General features: G+C 44.2%; 1 protein-coding gene across 1 annotated transcript; it reads right to left on the reverse strand.

Annotated features, from left to right (window-relative positions):
* Positions 1-7,642: 7,642 nt before the first annotated feature.
* LOC111840515 (beta-galactoside-binding lectin-like) lies at positions 7,643-19,152 on the reverse strand. Its single transcript, XM_023805431.2, has 5 exons — positions 19,015-19,152; positions 17,561-17,632; positions 15,461-15,537; positions 15,179-15,350; positions 7,643-8,045 (listed from the first exon to the last, which is right to left on the reverse strand). Exons 1-5 carry the CDS (start codon positions 19,018-19,020, stop codon positions 7,899-7,901), a joined length of 474 nt encoding a protein of 157 aa, XP_023661199.2. The 5' UTR covers positions 19,021-19,152; the 3' UTR covers positions 7,643-7,898.
* Positions 19,153-20,195: the final 1,043 nt, after the last annotated feature.

The following is a 20,195-nucleotide window of genomic DNA, read 5'->3' on the forward strand; positions in this document are numbered from 1 at the left end:
ATTGGTTAAATACAGAGGACACATTTCGTTGTTGTGTGCTGTGGTGTGTCAACAATGACAATTAATCACTTAATTCTTATTATCATTTTGTTGTTCTTTTAGTTAATTCTTATTTTTATAGTTTTTTCTCTTGACAGGACAAGGTTTAGATACATTTTCAGAAATCCTTCGTTATTCCAGAATTAATAAGCAAACTTTAAGTAGTACTCTGTTGGCTTCTCCACATAAGAAAAGCACAGACTGTCGATAACAGGAGCATCGATCCCACATATTTCAATGGCGAAATACAAATCAAATCATTGCCACATCACACATGTGAAAATGATCAATAAAACAATATAATTTAATCCAAAGCCTATCAAAACATCCGAAAGCGCAGGGGGGGGGGGGGGGAATGACAAATTAAATTAACTTATTAGTCACAAATGTATATATAGGCTGAAAATGTAATGGGGATCCACTGGAAAAAGGAACCATGGACAGTTGTCAGAGAAAACAGAGGTGGCTGCTCACAAGGCTGACCTCTTCTCCAAAGCCAGAAGAAGCCTTTCCAACAGAGAGAAAAAAATAAACAGGAAGATGAAGTGGTCAGCGGTGACTTGGCAGTGAAGTCCACAAGAAATAGCAAGACTTCACCAGCCTCACCAAGTGAAAGGGTACAGAGGTGAGATGGCAGACCAGCAGAACTGATGGAGGCCAGTCAGAGGCAGGTCCTCTCAGCCCAGAGGAGCAGCAGATCCTAGCCATACTAGGCCCAGTTGTGATTGAGGGACTATCTGGAGGAGTAGATATGTGTGCTGGCCAATTTCCGTCTTTCCCACCCAAATCTGCGCTTCCACTGCATCCCTTTCCCTCCCCCAGTGACAGTCCATCTCCAGAGCCCTCCCACGACAGGGACACCCGGAGAATAGAAAGCTGTAGCTGACTGCACTGGAAAATGAGAGGCTGCAGCTATCAAAAAAAAAGCTCCTGCTGAAGAGAGAGTTGCTGAAACCGAAGGAGAGGTGGCTCCAGGAGCGGCTGCAGCAAAGGGAGAGGCACCACCAGGAGCTGGTCCTGCTGCAGAAGGCCAAATTGGACATCGTAAGCAAGAAGCTGGGCCTGGCAGAGGCACAGATCGACCGGCCCTCCATTACAGTCAACATCATATTACCTACAGATGGTGAGTAAGTCACTCATTCTGAAATGAAGTAAATAAGAAAGGGTTGTATGAAGTACTGAGTCCATCAGGGACTGATATTGTAGCTGTGTCAATGATCAATGGTCACTCTTTAAAGACACGCAAGCAGCAGACCAACCAGGATGCAATGTACACTGTCAAGTACTGCCTATAGAGTAAATAAACAATACATAAGTAAATATGCATGTGATATCTCAATACAAAAACCCCCCACAATGTCAAATGAACACCAGTGCATCTACACCAGCTGCTATTGTCCAAAGCAACATGCAAGTAAATAAATAGTCTATCAGAAACAGACATCCTGTCAACTAGGCATAAGTGCAGCTAGGCTAAGCATCCACTGCATGGCCAAGTACAAGTGTAAGCTGTATTAGAGCTACACAACTTCTAACAAAGCAGTTGTACTGCAATCCCAATTGCACAACAGGTCCCAATCATCACAGTGATCACCAAAACAGAGCGTGCGCTGTGTGCTGTATACATTAGGCGAGTTTGAGCAATGGCGGACTTAGCCGAAATAGTGCTTGTGCTAACCTTACTGACAGGACTTCTTACATGTGTACAGATAAATGTTGAGTCACTCTCGCATTATATTGATCAACACAGGCGTCGGAATGTGTGCTATGGTTTTCAACTTAACAGGACTGGCAATTAGGCTTCTGATTGGCTAACATGGCAGTACTGTTAGAGTTATATAACTATATAATTGCTTTTGACAGCGCATTTTAGCAGTTTCATGTGGACGGAAATATTTTAGAAGACAATGTTCGTGTGGACGGGGATTTTTTTTTTTAAACGGAGGAGGAAAAACACCGTTTTAAAAAATACCCGTGAATCGTGTGGACAAGGCATTAGTTACCATTGTCAACTTAACATGCTACACCAGAAAGCATCTCAAATCGAGCTTATAGATGATATAAGCAGGGGCCGTGGGGACACCTTGTAGGATGTCTGACATTTACTGAAGAATGTCTTTATTAAAACAACTAAGGTCTTATTCATTAACGTTTTTAATGTGTATTTGATGCATGATGCTCAATGCAGCTTACTAGTTGCTATTAAATGTAATGAAATAACCATGTCCACCTTCTTCAAAATAACAAAAATATATCCTAAATTCTTACCCCTAGCCTGATTCCACAGTTCCTACCCCCCGCTTACGTGTCACCCCTCCCATCCGTCCATGGCTTGTGAGATAAGAAAGCACACTTCTGCCTGCCTGGTCGGTCAATGAGCATGAACAAACATTTACTGCAAAAGCGTGTTTAATAAATAACCAAGTCTTTATTCTGTCAAAGAGTTTTTTTTTTTAATAATAATAAGGACCAGCGGTTAAATGGGGAGCTATAGTCACTCTCTAGTCTCGCTGCATAGTGGATGACTGCTGGCACTGTTGAATGTGGCCTATGTTTCATTAACTATCAAGTAGGCTGCATCTCAGTTACCATTGTCAACTTAACATGCTACTCCAGCATGCATCTCAAATCAAGCTTTTAGATGATATAAGCTAGAGGCCGTGGGGTCACCTTGTAGGATGTCTGACATTTACTGAAGAATGTCTTTATTAAAACAACTAAGGCATTATTCTTTACAGTTTTTAATGTGTGTTTGATGCATGATGCTAAATGCAGCTTAATAGTTCCTATTAAATGTAATTAAATAATCATGTCCAACTTCTTTAAAATAACAAAAATATATCCTAAATTCTTACACACTTGCCTGATTCCACAGTTCCTACACCCCCCTACCCTTCCATGGCTTGTGAGATAAGAAAGCCCCCTTCTGTCTGCCTGCTCGATCATTTCTAGCCGCTATTTAGGTTCTTCCTCAAATCTTGTTACCTAAATGACTTATATCACACTCTTACTAGTTTAAAATTTCGGTATAACAAAACGATCCTTATACATTTTAAGAAAAAATGTAAAGTATATATGCCTGGTGTTTTTTTGATTGCACAAACTCTAAAGGTGCCCTTGGGTGCGTTCTTGTGCGCATGCCCGATACATCTGAAGCTTTATATCAGGGGTCATCAACTATATTTGTCAGAGGGCCAGAGTTTTACCAGACAGTCTCCTTGGGGGCCGGACCCCCAAGAAGAAAATGAAATAAAAATCTAATTTTGGCTTAACATTATGTTTAATGTTTATACTTTTTCCATTTCATAGCCTAAATATAGTCATAAATGGTGGTTATTCTGACAAGAGACTCAGTTGTTGTTATTTTTAGTTGCTTTAATAGTGTGGACCGCTATTTTCTTTTTGATCCTCACAATTTTGGAATCCAGTCGCGGGCCGGATTGAACGGCTCAGCCGGCCGGATTCGGCCCGCGGGCCGCCAGTTGATGATCAGTGCTTTATACCTTTAAACATTAACATAAGCCATTAATGTCTTTTCTTTAAAATTTACAAGTCTATTTCTGTCTGTTTTTTCACGTTAAATTAGTGAATGACTAAGCTTGGGTGTTTTGGGGTTTGGACACACATCGCGATCACCAACCTAAAGTTAAACTCTAAAGTCCCCTGACCTCTGGGGTGTGTGTGTGTGTGTTTGTGTGCACGAGCGTGAACAAACTTTCACTGAAAAAAACAAACTTGTTTATTAAAATAACTAAGGCTTCATTCTGTTAAAGTTTTTAAAAATGTGTTTTTGATGCTTGTTATTAAATGCTGCTTACTATAGTTCCTATCCGGGCTGCTCCCCCCAGAGACAGCGGCCAAGGTGGGTGACAATCTCCTGACATCATCATGTTGCGAGAATCTGTTACCCCGTCTGCAGGCCTGAGTCGCCATGTACTGGCTATAGTCCGGGGCGCGTTTGGGACAATATGCTTCAATTATTTATTAATTCTCCATGCTGTAAAACATTGCTAGACCATATAATTTCACACCTAAAACATGACGACAGGGCTTTTGCCGTTAGAAACATTTACAATTAAACGGCGCGATGTATCAGCTCTGCTCTGCCCTACAGGGAGTTCTCGCACATTATACGAGCCAATTTTGATATTCATTTATTTTTGCTTGCCTCCAACAACCATTGGGCAGCTGCTCCCCTGCAGGGCGAACACTGCTGTTGCGTATCAGTCCTACCTAGAAACGCCGACCCCACTGTCACTGCCTTCTCTAGGCCCACGGGCCTCAAAGTATCGGCAAACATAGATCCCCACTGGCCAGAGTTGAGGGTTCTACAGATCCATTACTCCTTCACGTTCCGCAGTGACATGAAACGATCCATATCTTTTACTGCTTGTGACAATCTACTGCTTGTGACATGTTACCAGCTTATCCAGTTTCTCACTCAAGTAGGAGAGTAGGATTTCTGCGTCAAGATCAGGAACAAATCTTGTTGCAAAAACACTCACCAATTTGGCTTTCACCACCGGAATATTGTTGTCAGAGCCAGTACCAATTAAACCAATTTTCCTCCGTTGATCACGTTGTAGACGGGACGGGAGAACTCCATTGCTACATGTGGACTGACCGTTTGATATTGTCCACATTTGGTAGCGCGTGCCAATCACTTTGTGCTTTGGCTGCATGCAAAATCTCACCCTTCTACTTATCAACACACTCCCCATTAAATTCTGCAATTTGCAACTTTTTAATTTGCAGATCAAGTTTTAAGATCTTGCATGTGTCCCTATTTGCAGGAACTTTGTATTTTTGCTCCTTGCCCCAATCCATCACTGTGACTTCATTAAGAGATTGGCAGGGTGGCCATGTGACAGGGCATCTTTCTGCGAAATTGAAGACGACTGTCGATGCCTCCCTTTTGTGTGGCTCAACTAGCTCCCCTATCAATCTTGCCAGTGCTCAGTCCAGTGTCAAATTCATGCAACTCACAGCACATCTATTACCAACCACTGTGTCGAATCAAAGTGAAGCTTTTTGGTTCCTTTTCATTAAGAAACACATTTATAACAGCATCTCTTCCGGATTTGACTTCATACCCCAGTGGAGAAGGTGTATCCTTCCTGGTTCATGCCCCCTGTTATTGGTGTATTAGTCCTTGGCTTGCTGCTAGTTTCCTTGCTTGTTCCTACTTGGACAAGTGTTGCTGACCCCCCCGGTATTCCACAGCTGGGATTGTAGTCTAGGTGTCTCCGTATTGTGATGTTGTTATTTTTTTTGTAGCAAATTGTAGCAAAGTCGTGTAATTAACTGATGGGAAGAGCAGCTCTTAGAAAGGAGTCATTTCTTATGGCTTCATTCCTTTCCCAGAGGAATTTAGGAATTAAAAGGAATATAGCATTCTTTTTCCATAGGGGATAATCTGATTTCTCTCTCTCTCTCTCTCTCTCTCTCTCTCTTTATTAAAAGATAATAATGAAAACAGTCAAACATTTTAAATGAGATATTTATGAGTGCTTCCCATACGTAAAATTAACTCAAGCAGATTTAAATAAATTTTGATTAAATCAATGAACTAACTACACCACAAGTTTTCTTGTTTATATAATATAATGAGAAGTTGAACTAACCCAAAGTAGTAGAACCTAAGCACAGACAGGTGTGTATTAAAAGTCTAACTGAAAATCTTTCTGTCATGATCTGCCTCCGTCATGTCCCCATTTGGCCAGCAGAGGGGGTTAGTCATGCTGTAATCACCTCAGTGAGTCCCTTGATAGTTGTGTGTGTATACTGTATATATGCCTGCCCTCACAGTGTGCCCCAGCTTGGTCACTATGGTTGATACTGCTGTTTGATATGTTCCTTGTTCCCAGCGTTTCCCGTCCCTGCAGTGTTCCCCGTGTTCCGGTTCGCCCCGCTCCTGCCTCATTGTTCCTTCCTGTTCTTCATGGTACACCCCTTCTGGTCCTTTATTTTCTGGTTGTCGTGTCCCCTTCTAATAAACTCCCTGCCTATTTCTAAGTTCAGGTGAGATGTGAGAACATCACACAACCGCATGGACACGCCTGTTTCAATAAACAAATTAACCAGAGCGTTTTCATGTTTCTTGCATTCATTGGAGCTGGTCGGCCATATTTCAAATCTTTGGAGAGAAGATGTCAGGGTCTGCTGCCTCTGTGCTGGTAGTATACTGTCAGACCTTTTGCTTGCACTGGGCCTCTTTCTCAATCATTCTTTATCCATGTATAATTTGTGCTCCTCTCAATGATAACTTTGTAAATGTACTTTGAGGTTGGTTGAATTTTTTCCTTTGATCACCATACCACACGGGGTACCATCTGACATGACAATAACTTGGCTTTTTCCAGTTTCAGGATCATATTCATAATAATCCCACACAGGGCTCAGGCGCTCCCTACCAGCCATACAGGAGCGCAGGCAGTTTGTAAAATTCACTGCATTCAAATTGGCTGATGAGAAGCACAGTCATATTTTCAATGTAGTTGATCATGAAAAAACAGCTTTAAAAATGGCTTTAACTATTTCACTTTACAAAAAAAATTTTTTATCAATGGCTTAGTGATAGTCTCAGTTTTTGTGTATGGTAACCCTGTCGATTATGCTCGCAGCTCCCTGCTCCACTCCCCCACTGGGTTACCCCCCTTGCAGTGTGTGTGGAATGATTCCTCATCACTAGCATGACCTGCCTGCCCATACTTTGTGTGAACATCACTAGATCATTTTGTTTGTCTGTCAAAGTTGATAATTAAATCTGTGTTTCTGCATATCTTGTGCTGATCAATTTGCTTCAGTTACACTTCTATACCACTAGGGGTGTGTGCATACATATGGTTGGGAGGATTCATAAATATACGCACATTTCTACGCACAGAAGTAAATTAATATTCTATGCATAAAAATGTGCATATACAGAGTTTACACTAGAGAATGACTACTGGGACACAGTTCGTTTAATTCAGTTCACCTAAAAGATTAGTTTTGATCCATTCGCCAGCCCAATCAGAGGCATCTCTAACATCCAACTGCAGCATACGGAAGTCAGTGCTGATGTAGGAAGGGAGCAGCTTTCAAGTCACATTTCTGAGGACAAGTAAAATAACAAAGAGAACGAATCTGTGCAGGGAAGTGACTATGAGTGTATAGTTCCAGGAATGAATCATTCACAAATGTCACACCATTAGTTTGCACAGAAAATTGTTCGTATGCACAGTTGATGAAGGAAACCTCAGCTTTTGAGTTTTGCTTGGAGAAAGCATTTCCTATTTAGGTTAAGAAAATCAAGATATGAATTACAGAAAATATGCATAAATTCTTGTAGATTAAGTACAGTAAGTGAGCAAATATGTATAATTAACTTTACCATCTCAAAGAAGTCTGGTACTCCCACAATGCAAATAACTGTTGTTCTTGGATTTGGCACATTTGGTTGTAGAACACTATTAACTTTCAAATTAAATATCACCTGCTTCAAACTACAAGAAAATGACCATTAATATAAGAAGATTTGAACCATCAGAATGCTTTGCTATATAGAGAGACAAATCTGCATACCTCAATATGCAAAATGAAACCAGGTGTTACCACTGACTCCAATGCAAAATGCAGTGAGATTTATTAAAACTGAAATGTCAAAATAATTTTCACATTTTCAGATTCAAATGTCTGCCAGCTGGGGAAGTTGTGCAGGTTCACACTGTTTGTATAAACAAAGGCATATAGCAAGAAGGAACACATGGTATAGTCACTACTGCATTAGCGGGATTAACAATAAGCATTATGGTGAAGTTTCACAAAGAATAGCGCATAGAAAGCAGCCAATCAGCAGCCAGACAAGGCAGACTTGCTTACATAATGTCGAAGCCCTTGATTCTAAGATCCCCCCTTACTCGGATGAACATGAACTTGTCAGCAGCAAAACGATTCGGGAATGATAAAATGATGTTACCAGGCATGCTGACAAGAAATTTATTTTTGCTGAAGTTGATGATCACCTGGGGAAAAAGGAACAAAAATGAAAAATGTGAGGTGGATCATGTTTGCTGAAGGAGGTCATTCAGATGCACTAACAACCTTCTATAATCTAATCTAAAAACACAAAGTGCAGGGACAAACTATGGTCGTATTACTTCAGGTTTCAGACATGCTTAAGAGAAAGGCAAAAACAGCAGGGGGTTCACTGAAGCAACAGAAACTGGACGGAAGAAAAGTATCATAAACAATGATTGAGGTGAAATACAGCAATGGAAATAATTATGAGACCACTGTACAATTTTTTTGTTTCAGTCATTTCTCAATTTATGGCTGTGCGTGTTTGAATAATATATATTTTTGCAAATTGCAGCCTGGTTCTTCTCTGTTTCTCATTAATGAAGGGCTTCTTCCTTGCTTTGTGGGACTTCAGTCCGGCTTCTAGGAACCTGATACGAACTGTCCTAGCAGTGCACCTCACACCTGAACTTATTGTTTACCGTTCCTTTTGAAGGTCACCTGATGTCATTCTACGATTTATGAGAAACTGTCGGATAAGTTAACAGTCATCTCTGCCATTAGAAAGTCGCTTCTGCCCTTTACCTGGCTGGTTTCTGGTCGTTCCCAGTGTCTCCTGCTTCACCTTATGCTTGTGTGCTGCCGTCTTAGAAATTTGAACCTGGAAACAACCTGCTGCTCAGTGTAACCTTCTGCCAGCAGAAATAAGATTAAACCAGGATTTAAAAATGCATATTTGTTTAAAAATATAGAGTGGTCTCCTAATTTTTTCCACGGCTGTATGTGGTTGAAGGTCTCCTTCCATTTAACACTGTGGAGCAAACAGCATTCAAAAACTTCATTCAGAATCTCCAGCTAAATTTTGCAATCATTTGAAGGCTCACTCTATGGTCAAGGATTATCACATGAAGAAAAATCTTCCAGAGGCAGTGGGCAAAGCAGAGCACGTTGCTGCAACCACAGACTATTGGTCATGGAGGAGACACAACTTTGTAGGGGTCACAGCCCCTTGGATTGACCCAGAGAGCCTGTACTGGTGCTCTGCAGCCCTTGCCTGCAGACAATTAAATGGTCCACACATGTCTGATGTTGTTTCAGTGATATCCACTGACTTCAACGTCAGAGAAAAAATACAAGGAATGGCCACAGAAAATAGGTCCAATTTGTTTGTTTTTTAAAAAAATCAAGGTGTATCGAGATGTGAGCAACAATATCCTGGGAAATGAGGCTGAAGCACTTACAGAAACCCCTAAATAACGATGCCAAGATGATGAGGATGGCGAAGAAAGACATAAAGACACTGAGTTCATTGATGTTTGTTCTCTATTGGGTCAAGACAATGACTTTAAACATCAGTTGCCAAAACACCATCCATGTGCATGGCAGCTATTTAACTTGGTTTTTACTGCTAACGTATTGAAAGCAAACACACCAGAGTCCTATAAGAGGTCGCATAGATCAACTTATGTGAAGAGTCATGAGATCTGGAATAAGAGGAAGATCCACTGTGCCCTTGGAGGCAAACATGGATGTGTGTAGGATCCAGCTGATTTGCTGTAATACCACTAGCTGGAATTCTTTATTTATGGCAGGGGAGAAGATAAGAGAGAAGAACTTCGGGCACAACGAGCGCCATGCAGGTAGGGTGACCACCTAATCCATGTCAGGAGGGACACTATGAGCTACTTCAGCTTTTACGAACTACTTTAAAGCTGAAAGGATTCTGTGCTCTGCTAAAATGTTTGGTTAGTTCCTAGATTGAAAGACTCATCCAGCTGTTTCGCATTAACATTACTGACACATATGCATGATTATAGGAGACTGACCAATCAGCATACGGCAAGAACCCAGTGCTTAAGTGAAATCCTGGTCCTTTTAATTGAAATGTATGAAATGGTAGTTTACAAATCCTGTTGTAGCTCATAGTGTCCCTCCTGACATGGATTAGGTGGTCACCCTACATGCAGGTGCAGCCGAAGTAAATCAGAGATATTTGAAATTTGAGTGATTATGAGTGAGACTCTAGGTGGCAGCACTGCATAGCAACTCCCTGTTCTGAGGTTTTCTCTTTGTGCGTTCAAACGCAGTTTCCCGATGAACAATTATTTTGGAATATCGACCGTGACCGCGTCTTCCATTCACGGAAACCCATTCATCTCTGCTCATTCGGTAATAAGTAACACTAGCAAAAGGCTTCCCAATATTCCAGTTCGCTCTATTCGAGGCGTTTCTAGCAGCCGATTACACTCTGATAGGGATGTGGAACTCAATGTCTAACGCGATGCAATATGCATCTCCAAACACTGCAGATGATTCGATACATTAAAGATACATATGAAGCAACTACTATTGCAATATGATACGATTCACCCCTATTGCGATGCAGTGCAATTCAACATACTGTAATACAATGCGATGCATCGCAGAGCACGCCTCCAATTGGTCACTAACAGCAGTGGAGATCTGGAGATTAGAGAATGCGCTTGAGAAACAATTTAGAGAGGGGGGAACAATTTAATATTAAATAATTTCTAAATAATAAAGGCATAATTCCACTAATAATTAAATATTAATATAACCCTGTCCGTGAGCAGCTTCCCGCTCGATAACTCCAGTGGACAGAGCAGACCAGGCCCACGACCCTCCCGTCGTGGCACCCTGTGCTGTGTTGTGGTATGTTTATGATGTGACGTGATGTGGTGAGGGAGGTGCTTGCCCAGATGAGGCACAGCAGCAACAACCGCACTGAGACTGAGAGTCAGACTTAAGTTGTTCTGACTCAGCGGGGAGTGCAATAGTATGGGAGAGGTTGGTGGTGGTGAATACAGTCTGGAGGTGAATATATTATGTAATTCACTATTCTACATTAATATATCAGATTTTACCGATGCAAAGATGTTAGAATCCATGTATCCCGATTTCATCCCAAATGCAGTTGCCTCGTAAACTTTTAATCAGTGAATCTTATCATCCCTGCACTGGAAACATGCACATTGAAAAATTGGAAAATGATGCAATGCTATATTTCACCCGCTAGGTCACAATGAAGCTGCAAGCATTCAACAGGTCAGTTTTTTTTATTGAATAGTTTGATATCTACAAAATATTAATAGCTACAATACTCTATTGAATAGTGATAATGAATGTCACAATGCAGTTACAAATGACAGAAATCTACCGAGTGCAACGCTTGTTACAAAGTAGTTTTTCCATTACGGTAAGAGAATAGAGTCTATTATTCATTATTCATTAATAGAGTCTATTCTCTTACCGTAATGGAAAAACTACTTTGTAACAAGCGTTGCACTCGGTAGATTTCTGTCATTTGTAACTGCATTGTGACATTCATTATCGATATGGTGGTGCTGTATGGTAATCAGCACAGTGCACTGGGAAATGCACAAACAAAGAAGTGCTAGGATTTTCATCTCTTATTTTTTCTTCTGTGTCTGGTGGCTCTGATATTTTGTGGCTCTTCAAATAGGTGAGTACAGAATATACTTCGCATCCAAGCACATCCATCTTAAAAATGTTTCCTACTGTAAACTAGCTTATAATTCTCTAGATAATTTGGTCTTTGGTGTTTGAGTCGTTGCCAGGATATCAGGACTTATAGGTGACCTCACATGGTTTCATATCACTAATCGGTCCTTTGCACTGCAGCCATTCTGATGTCATTAGTGACACCTGTGCCTGCCATACTATTTCATGCCCATTAGCGAGATGTTAAAATTGACCAATTTTAAAATATATTTTTTTTCGCTATTCAATTTTTAATACCTCTCTTGGAGCCGACACCTTATCGTGGTGGAGGGGTTTGTGTGTTCCAATGATCCCAGGAGCTAAGTTGCATGGGGCTTTATGCCCCTGGTAGAGTCACCCAAGGCAAACAGGTCCTGGGTGAGGAACCAGACAAAGTGCGGCTCACAAGACCCCCAATGATGAATAAAATATTGGATCCATGATTTCCCTTGCCCAGACGCGGGTCACCGGGGCCCCCCCTGGAGCCTAGCTTGGGGGTGTGGCTCGATGGCGAGTGCCTGGTGGCCAGGCCTGCACCCATGGGGCCTGGTCGGGCACAGCCAGAACAAGGCACGTGGTTCCCCCTCCAATGGGCTCACCACCTGTAGGAGGGGCCATAGGGGTCAGGTGCAGTGTGAGTTGGGCAATGGCTGAAGGCGGGGACCTTGGCGATCCGATCCTTAGCTGCAGAAGCTAGCTCTAGGGACATGGAATGTCACCTCTCTGGTGGGGAAGGAGCCTGAGCTGGAGCGCGAGGCTGTGAAGTTCCGGCTAGATATAGTTGGGCTTACCTAGACACATGGCCTGGGCTCTGGAATCAGTCTCCTCGAAGGGGGTTGGACCCTCTTCCACTCTGGAGTTGCTCACGGGGAGAGGCGCTGAGCTGGTGTGGGCATACTTATTGCCCCCTGGCTGGGCGCCTGTACAATGGGGTTTACCGCGGTGGATGAGAGGGTAGCCTCCCTTTGCCTTCGGGTGGGGGGACAGGTCCTGACTGTTGTTTGCGCTTATGCGCCAAATGGCAGTTCAGAATACCCACCCTTTTTGGAGTCCTTGGAAGGGGTGTTGGAGAGCACTCATTCTGGGGACTTTCTTGTTCTGCTGGGGGACTTCAATGCTCACGTGGGCAATGACAGTGAGACCTGGAGTGGCGTGATTGGGAGGAACGGCCCCCCCGAACTGAACCCGAGTGGTGTTTTGTTATTGGACTTCTGTGCTCGTCACGGATTGTCCCTAATGAACACCATGTTCAAGCATAAGGGCGTCCATATGTGCATTTGGCACCAGGAGACCCTAGGCCGCAGTTCGATTATTGACTTTGTGGTCGTGTCATCGGACTTGCGGCCGCATGTATTGGACACTCGGGTGAGGAGAGGGGCAGAGCCGATCACCACCTGGTGGTGGGTTGGCTCCGCTGGTGGGGGAGGAAGCCGGTCAGACCTGGTAGACCCAAGCGTATAGTATATTATAGTATAGTATAGTATATTTTTGGCCTGTAGGACTCCGGAAGCAGCTGATGAGTACCCGCGGGCCAAGTGGAATGCGGCTTCGGTGGTCGCTGAGGCAAAAACTCGGGTATGGGAGGAGTTTGGCGAGGCCATGGAGAACGACTTCCGGACGGCTTCGAGGAGATTCTGGTCCACCATCTGGCGTCTCAGGGCGGGAAAGCGGTGCAGCATCAACACTGTTTATGGTGGGGATGGTGCACTGCTGACCTCAGCTCGGGATGTTGTGGGTCGGTGGAAGGAATACTTTGAAGACCTCCTCAATCCCACCAACACGCCTTCCAATGAGGAAGCAGAGTCTGGGGACTTGGGGGTGGACTCGCCTATCTCTGGGGCAGAGGTCGCTGAGGTGGTTAAAAAGCTCTTCAGTGGTCAGGCCCCGGGGGTGGATGAGATCCGCCTGGAGTTCCTCAAGGCTCTGGATGTTGCGGGGCTGTCTTGGTTGACATGCATCTGCAGCATCGCGTGGACATCGGGGGCGGTGCCTCTGGATTGGCAGACCGGGGTGGTGGTCCCCCTCTTCAAGAAGGGGGACCGGAGGGTGTGTTCCAACTATAGGGGGATCACACTCCTTAGCCTCCCTGGTAAGGTCTATTCGGGGGTGCTGGAGAGGAGGGTCCGTCGGATAGGAACCTTGGATTCAGGAGGAGCAGTGTGGTTTTCGCCCTGGCCGTGGAACAGTGGACCATCTCTATACTCTCGGCAGGGTCCTGGAGGGTGCGTGGGAGTTTGCCCAACCAGTCTACATGTGCTTTATGGACTTGGAGAAGGCATTCGACCACGTCCCTCAGGGAGTCCTGTGGGGAGTGCTCCGGGAGTATGGGGTGCCGGGCTGCCTTATAAGGGCTGTTCGATCCCTGTACAACCAGTGTCAGAGCTTGGTCCGCATTGACGGCAGTAAGTTGGACTCATTCCCGGTGAGGGTTGAACTCCGCCAGGGCTGCCCTTTATCACCGATTCTGTTCATAACCTTTATGGACAGACTTTCTAGGTGCAGCCAGGGAGTTGAGGGTGTCCGCTTTGGTGACCTCAGGATTAGGTCTCTGCATTTTGCAGATGATGTGGTTCTGTTGGCTTCATCAGACCGTGACCTTCGTCTCTCACTGGAGCAGTTAGCAGCCAAGTGTGAAGTGGCTGGAATGAAAATCAGCACCTCCAAATCCAAGACCATGGTCCTCAGTCGGAAAAGGGTGGAATGCTCTCTCCGGGTCAGGGAGGAAGTCCTTCCCCAAGTGGAGGAGTTTAAGTATCTCGGGGTCTTGTTCACGAGTGAGGGAAGGATGGAGTGGGAGATCGACAGGCGGATCGGTGCGGCGTCAGCAGTGATGTGGGTGCTGCATCGGTCTGTCATGGTGAAGAAGGAGCTGAGCCAAAAGGCAAAGCTCTCGATTTACCAGTCGATCTATGTTCCTACCCTCACCTATGGTCACGAGCTTTGGGTAGTGACCGAAAGAACGAGATCGTGAGTGCAAGCGGCCGAAATGAGTTTTCTCCGCAGGGTGGCTGGGCTCTCTCTTAGAGATAGGGTGAGTTGCTCGGTCATTTGGGATGGACACGCTGGAGGGACTATGTCTCTCGGCTGGCCTGGGAACGCCTCGGGATTCCCCCAGATGAGCTGGAGGAAGTGGCCGGGGAGAGGGAAGTCTGGGTTTCCCTGCTGAGACTGCTGCCCCCGCGACCTGACCTTGGATAAGCGGATGTTAATGGATGGATGGATGGATAAACATTTTTGTGCATAGCATAGTATTTTTGCAAACTATAGAGCTGGAAAAGAGCTTTAAAATGATATGAAAACCGTTTCTGTGAAAATTATGTTAAGGGAGATACAGCCAGTCAAAATCATATCCCCCTCAATAAGTTCTAATTTTGTTACCTTAAACCTCCCATAATATTGATCACATGCAATTTCCGTTCCATGGGTTACTCATATGACCAAATCAGCATGCCGAGTTTTGTTAAAATCTGTGATGATGAACTCCAAAAGTGTGATGATTTGACATGGAATTACCCAAATCCCCCAAGCACCCCTCCCCTGTCTTGGAACTCTGTCACAATAAAACTTGGAGGAATGGAACTTGGTACCTTGGTGACACAAACACAGATGGCCTCACCTTGAACTTCTCCCCCTGTTTAAAGGGGAAGCGTTTGTCCCTCTGCTCAGCGGACCAGATGCCTTCCTTCCGGGAGTTGATGACAATGACATGATGGTCCTTTTCATGGTCAAAGCGGACATCAAAGTGTATGCCGATGTTTGCCACGTTATAGCCGATCTCGATGTAGAACCTGGGGGGTCCACAGAAGACTCAGTGGCAGTAGCTGAGTGATAGTTCAGGGAAAGGCAGAAGCCAATCATAGACTGAACCCTCAAAGCAACCGGAGAGGAAATGACTCACCTTGAGCCATTAAGCAAGGGTATACCCGTGATCTTCAGGTGGTTCGTAGCCTTCATAGCCATGTCCTTCAGTGTCAACTGGTGAAACAGAAAAATAAGGAGTATTCTGAGGAAATCCAGAATAGAAAGAGGTACAACAAGGAAACTGCACACATACAACAAAGGATTCAAACCAGCAACCGTAAACACACAAGATCGTAGTACTACCCACTGAGCCAACCAAGAAGTTACTTAGAGCATTTAGTTGTATATGCAGTTGTATTACGATATCTATAATCTTTAAGACAACACTAAAAGGATGTTGTCATGATCTGGTCGTCCAATCCTCCTGTGTGCCACGCGCCCCTCATTACCTCGTGTTAATTCCCGATTGTGATCACCTGTTGCCTGTTATTTTCGGATTGTCCTGTGTATTTAGTCCGCGTCTGAGTCCGTTTTCCCCAGATCTGTCATTGATGTTTGTCGCCGTCTGACCTGTTTGTGCTAATAAACCCGTTTATTTCTGCATCCTTGCCTGCCTGCCTTCGTCCTTCCACGCTTCCCACCTGCCTTCGTCCTTCCCCGCTTCCCGCCTGCCTTTGTCCTTCCCCGTTTCCGGCCTGCCTTCGTCGTTCCCCGCTTCCCGCCTGCCTTCGTCCTTCCCCGCTTCCCGCCTGCCTTCGTCCTTCCCCGCTTCCCGCCTGCCTTCGTCCTACCCCGCTTCTTGCCTGCCTTCGTCCTTCCCCGCTTCCTGCCTGCCCGTCTACCGCGAGCATAACAGATGTAACCCATCCTTGGAGAAAAACATTGAGCCAAAGTAGTTTACAGTGGAATATAACCTTTTTAGGAGTTTCTGAAAGCTGCTGCATCGTATCAAAGTAACCAGAAAAGCATATTTTTGGGCCTTGTACTGGCCCACGCTATTGGCCCACAGTGCTTCTTATGATATTTGATTATTTCAACATTGTATGATTAATAAAAGCAGGACATAATATGTCACATAGCAATGGAAGGAGACTACTTAGGCTTCTGGTGGGAATCATGGGGAGACACTCAGGTCAAGGTCAACTGCCAATATAAATATGGTGAGAATCATGGAGAGACACCCAGGTCAAGGACAGCTGGCACTATAAATATGGTGGCAATCATGGGGAGACACCCAGGTCAAGGACAGCTGGCACTATAAATATGGTGGCAATCATGGGGAGACACCCAGGTCAAGGACAGCTGGCACTATAAATATGGTGGCAATCATGGGGAGACACCCAGGTCAAGGACAGCTGGCACTATAAATATGGTGGCAATCATGGGGAGACACCCAGGTCAAGGACAGCTGGCACTATAAATATGGTGGCAATCATGGGGAGACACCCAGGTCAAGGACAGCTGGCACTATAAATATGGTGGCAATCATGGGGAGACACCCAGGTCAAGGACAGCTGGCAATATAAATATGGCGGGAATCGTGGGGAGACATGAATGTCACTGCCGAGCTTAGTGAACCTCTCGACAAGGTCAACATTTTTCTTCACAGACGGACACACTACTGATGGCTATGCCCAAGAGGTCATTAAAGGCCTGGATCTTGTTTTTTTTTATTTTTTTATCCAGGACACTTGCAAGGTCAGATACTCAGACTCCTCACTCAGTCTCTGGAGAGTCCCGATCAGAGCCTCCATTGATTTCACAAAGATCACCACATCATCGGCAAAGTCAAGATCACCGAATCTTTCTTCACAAGCAGAAACCCCAGAGCCGCAGGACCTTACAATCCTGCCTAACACCCAATCAATGCAAGCATTGTACAGAGTAGGAGCAAGAACACACCCCTGATGAACCGCAGAATCAACTGTAAATAATGCAGAGGTTCTGCCTCCACTCTGCACAGCACTCCGGCTATAACATCCAGCAACTTTGAGGGGATCCTGTGAATCTCAGGATGTCTCACAGGGCAGTTCAATCAGTTGAGTCAAACGTGTTATGAAACTCGCGTGTGTGCTCGCAAAGAAGCCTCAGTGGCAGGATACGGTCAATGGTAGACTTCTTAGGCATAAAATGAGACTGCTCCATGATGACAGGGACACCTGTAAATTATGCATGTCAGTTTGACGGCTATGGTTACCTCTGGCTCCTGCTTAGTGTGGCCAAAATGAAGGTGGAGCACACAAAGGAGGAGGAGAGCCCAGCTTCCTATCTGCAAAGACAAGAAAAGACGTGGCAAACTGAGAGAGAGCAGGACCTGCAGAACCTGGCGTTCCGTGGTCTGTATCAGAGGGCACTTCAATTTCAATTCAAAAAAGCCAGTAAGTAGCAACAGTGCCCAGCAGACTGTTCACTAAACTGAGGAGCTTAGGAGTAAATGATAGACTGTGTGTGTGGGTGCTGGACTTTCTCACTGGTAGGTCACAGGTGGTGAGAGTTGGGAACTGTGTCTCCAACAGCATCACCAAATGGTGGGGCTCATTACCATGCCTGAGACACAGTACCGTGAACACCTGATTCACACTATCAAACTAAACAGGGTGGAGGAGAACTGATGAAGAAAATGAGTCAAATGCAGCTGGAGGAGCTGAACTCCAAAAAAGAAAAAGGTCCAGACAGCGGTGGTCCCTCCAGACCCAAACACCAGGGGACAGCCTGCGGACAGCTGATAGTCTCCTATCGCTGGAGCCTCCCAGGATACTGATTGGCCTCTGGTCCCTAATTGGAATAGACTGGGTAGACATGATTTAAGGCCGTAGCTAGGATACTGAGGTCAAAAGTGGAAAAACCACAACAGCGACATTGCTGACAAGCCTACATTAAAATGGACTGTGAAATTTATGTTCCAACTCGTAATGTATATCTTAAGGAGCAGGGTTGGTGCCCATAGCTATAATTACTTGCCAGCACAAAAAATAACATCTTCGGAATTTTGCGGGCTCCGTAATATACCTATTTTCTTTTTGCTTATATTTCAGGGACAGCGTACCTATCAGTTTGTTTGCTTGTTTGGTTTTTTGGAGGGCTTCCCCAGCTGACCTATTTCGTATTGAAACAATATAATTCATGTAACTTTTAAATGATCTTGTCATTTTCAAAAATGATACATGGCAGCCATAGGACATGGTCAGTAGTGGCCAGCATCTACATATATTGCTCAGGCCTATTTAAAGTTAAATTAAAATTTTATTTCCAAAATAAGTAGAGCCATGTAAGAGCATACAAATTATCCAGATGTTCCATGCCGATAACACACTAACTTACAGTAATAACATAATAAACCATAATGCATTATAATGGTCAGGACTAGAATTAAGGATGCTTTGTGCTGCATTATGAAGGTCTTTATAGTGCATTATTGATGAGTCCTTCACAAAGCATTCATAATGCATTACAAACATGAGTATTATGTGTTATGCCTTTTTATAAATATTGCCGTATTTATAATACTTCATGAATGCATTGTAATGCATTATGATGGTATCTATAATTCATTATGCATGAGTGCTTTAAGAAAAGTGTTACCATCATTTCTATGACTGGCTGATTTGGAAAGGCAGTTATTGAAAACCTACTACAAAGATGTATACTTACATTCATCTTCTCAATGTTATTGCGCAAATTTTAAGAATTAATATCAATATTTTCCAGGATGGTTCGTTTGACTGCAGCAGCTCCTTTTATTGCAATGTGAACTTGCGCAGACACTGTGCAGAATCCCTTACGAACCAATCAGAAGGCAGTTCACACCTACGAAACCCGGTCCCCAGGGCCAATTGTTAACCAACTTTAAAAAAAAAAAATTTCATCAGAAGATTAAGTAGTTCTAAATTAGCATGTGTCTGTTTGATTTTATAATTGGCTTCAAACTGCAACAAATAATCCCAAAATTTCAAACAACGTGACATTGTTTTGAATTAATAAATGTATTAATATTTCAGTGTCATTTCTCATTCTTTTCTTAACATATTGAGACAAGTTTGTGGGTCATTTGAATAAATGAGATGACAGGTCTTATAAAACAGAAGTTCCACTGGCAGCGTCACAGACAGGGAAGCCAACACTCACACTCAGGGTACACACACACACACACTAACACACACACACACACACACACACACATACTAACACACACACACATACTAGACTGTGAAATATTCAGTGCCTACAACACTTACTGTTTACAGTGTAAATATAGAAATACCAAAATAAAATTATAAATTAGCACACACTAGCAGTGTAAGGCAGGCTGGTAACTTGCATCATTAAGTCTTTGCTTATGAGCCACACTGGCATCACTGTGCCCCCACCTGAGGGCTCAGCTGTCCCTGGACACCCCCAAATCCAACACAAAGTCCTGCAAATGCGCCAGAGGCAACCAGTTTATCACAATCCTCAGGGTCCCCAGTGTACTTCCTCCCTCTCTCACATCTTCATCCACAGCCAGTGCAGGGGGGTCAGTTTGGGCCAGGAGGCAATATGGTGCCAAACAATCCCTTCTGATCCTTTCATTGCACAGGTGATAGACGACGGAGAGGTGCTTCCTGATCTCCCCTGGACAACTCCAGTGACTGTCGAGCCGATGCAGCTGAAGCCGTACGTGAGACTGATGGCTTGGGACCTTCTGAGTAGTGCACGCATTACAGCGGTGCTTGAACAGTTCCGTGTCCTGACTCCAGCTGGACCAATAAAAGCAGCAAATCTGCTCCAAAGTGCCTAGACCCTGTCACACTGTACGCGGCCCTCAGGACCGATGTGCGGAGGCTCCAGTGTAC

Source organism: Paramormyrops kingsleyae, chromosome 5 (assembly GCF_048594095.1).
Source record: "Paramormyrops kingsleyae isolate MSU_618 chromosome 5, PKINGS_0.4, whole genome shotgun sequence".
Classification (NCBI taxonomy): Eukaryota; Metazoa; Chordata; class Actinopteri; order Osteoglossiformes; family Mormyridae; genus Paramormyrops; species Paramormyrops kingsleyae.

What these genes read in the sequence shown, in the direction of transcription:
- LOC111840515 (XM_023805431.2), bottom strand. An exon ending in ACACTAAGCAGGAGCCAGAG is followed by an intron (nt 15,538 to 17,560) that starts GTAACCATAGCC and finishes CTGTTTCACCAG; the next exon opens with TTGACACTGAAGGACATGGC. An exon ending in AACAGGGGGAGAAGTTCAAG is followed by an intron (nt 8,046 to 15,178) that starts GTGAGGCCATCT and finishes CTTTTTCCCCAG; the next exon opens with GTGATCATCAACTTCAGCAA.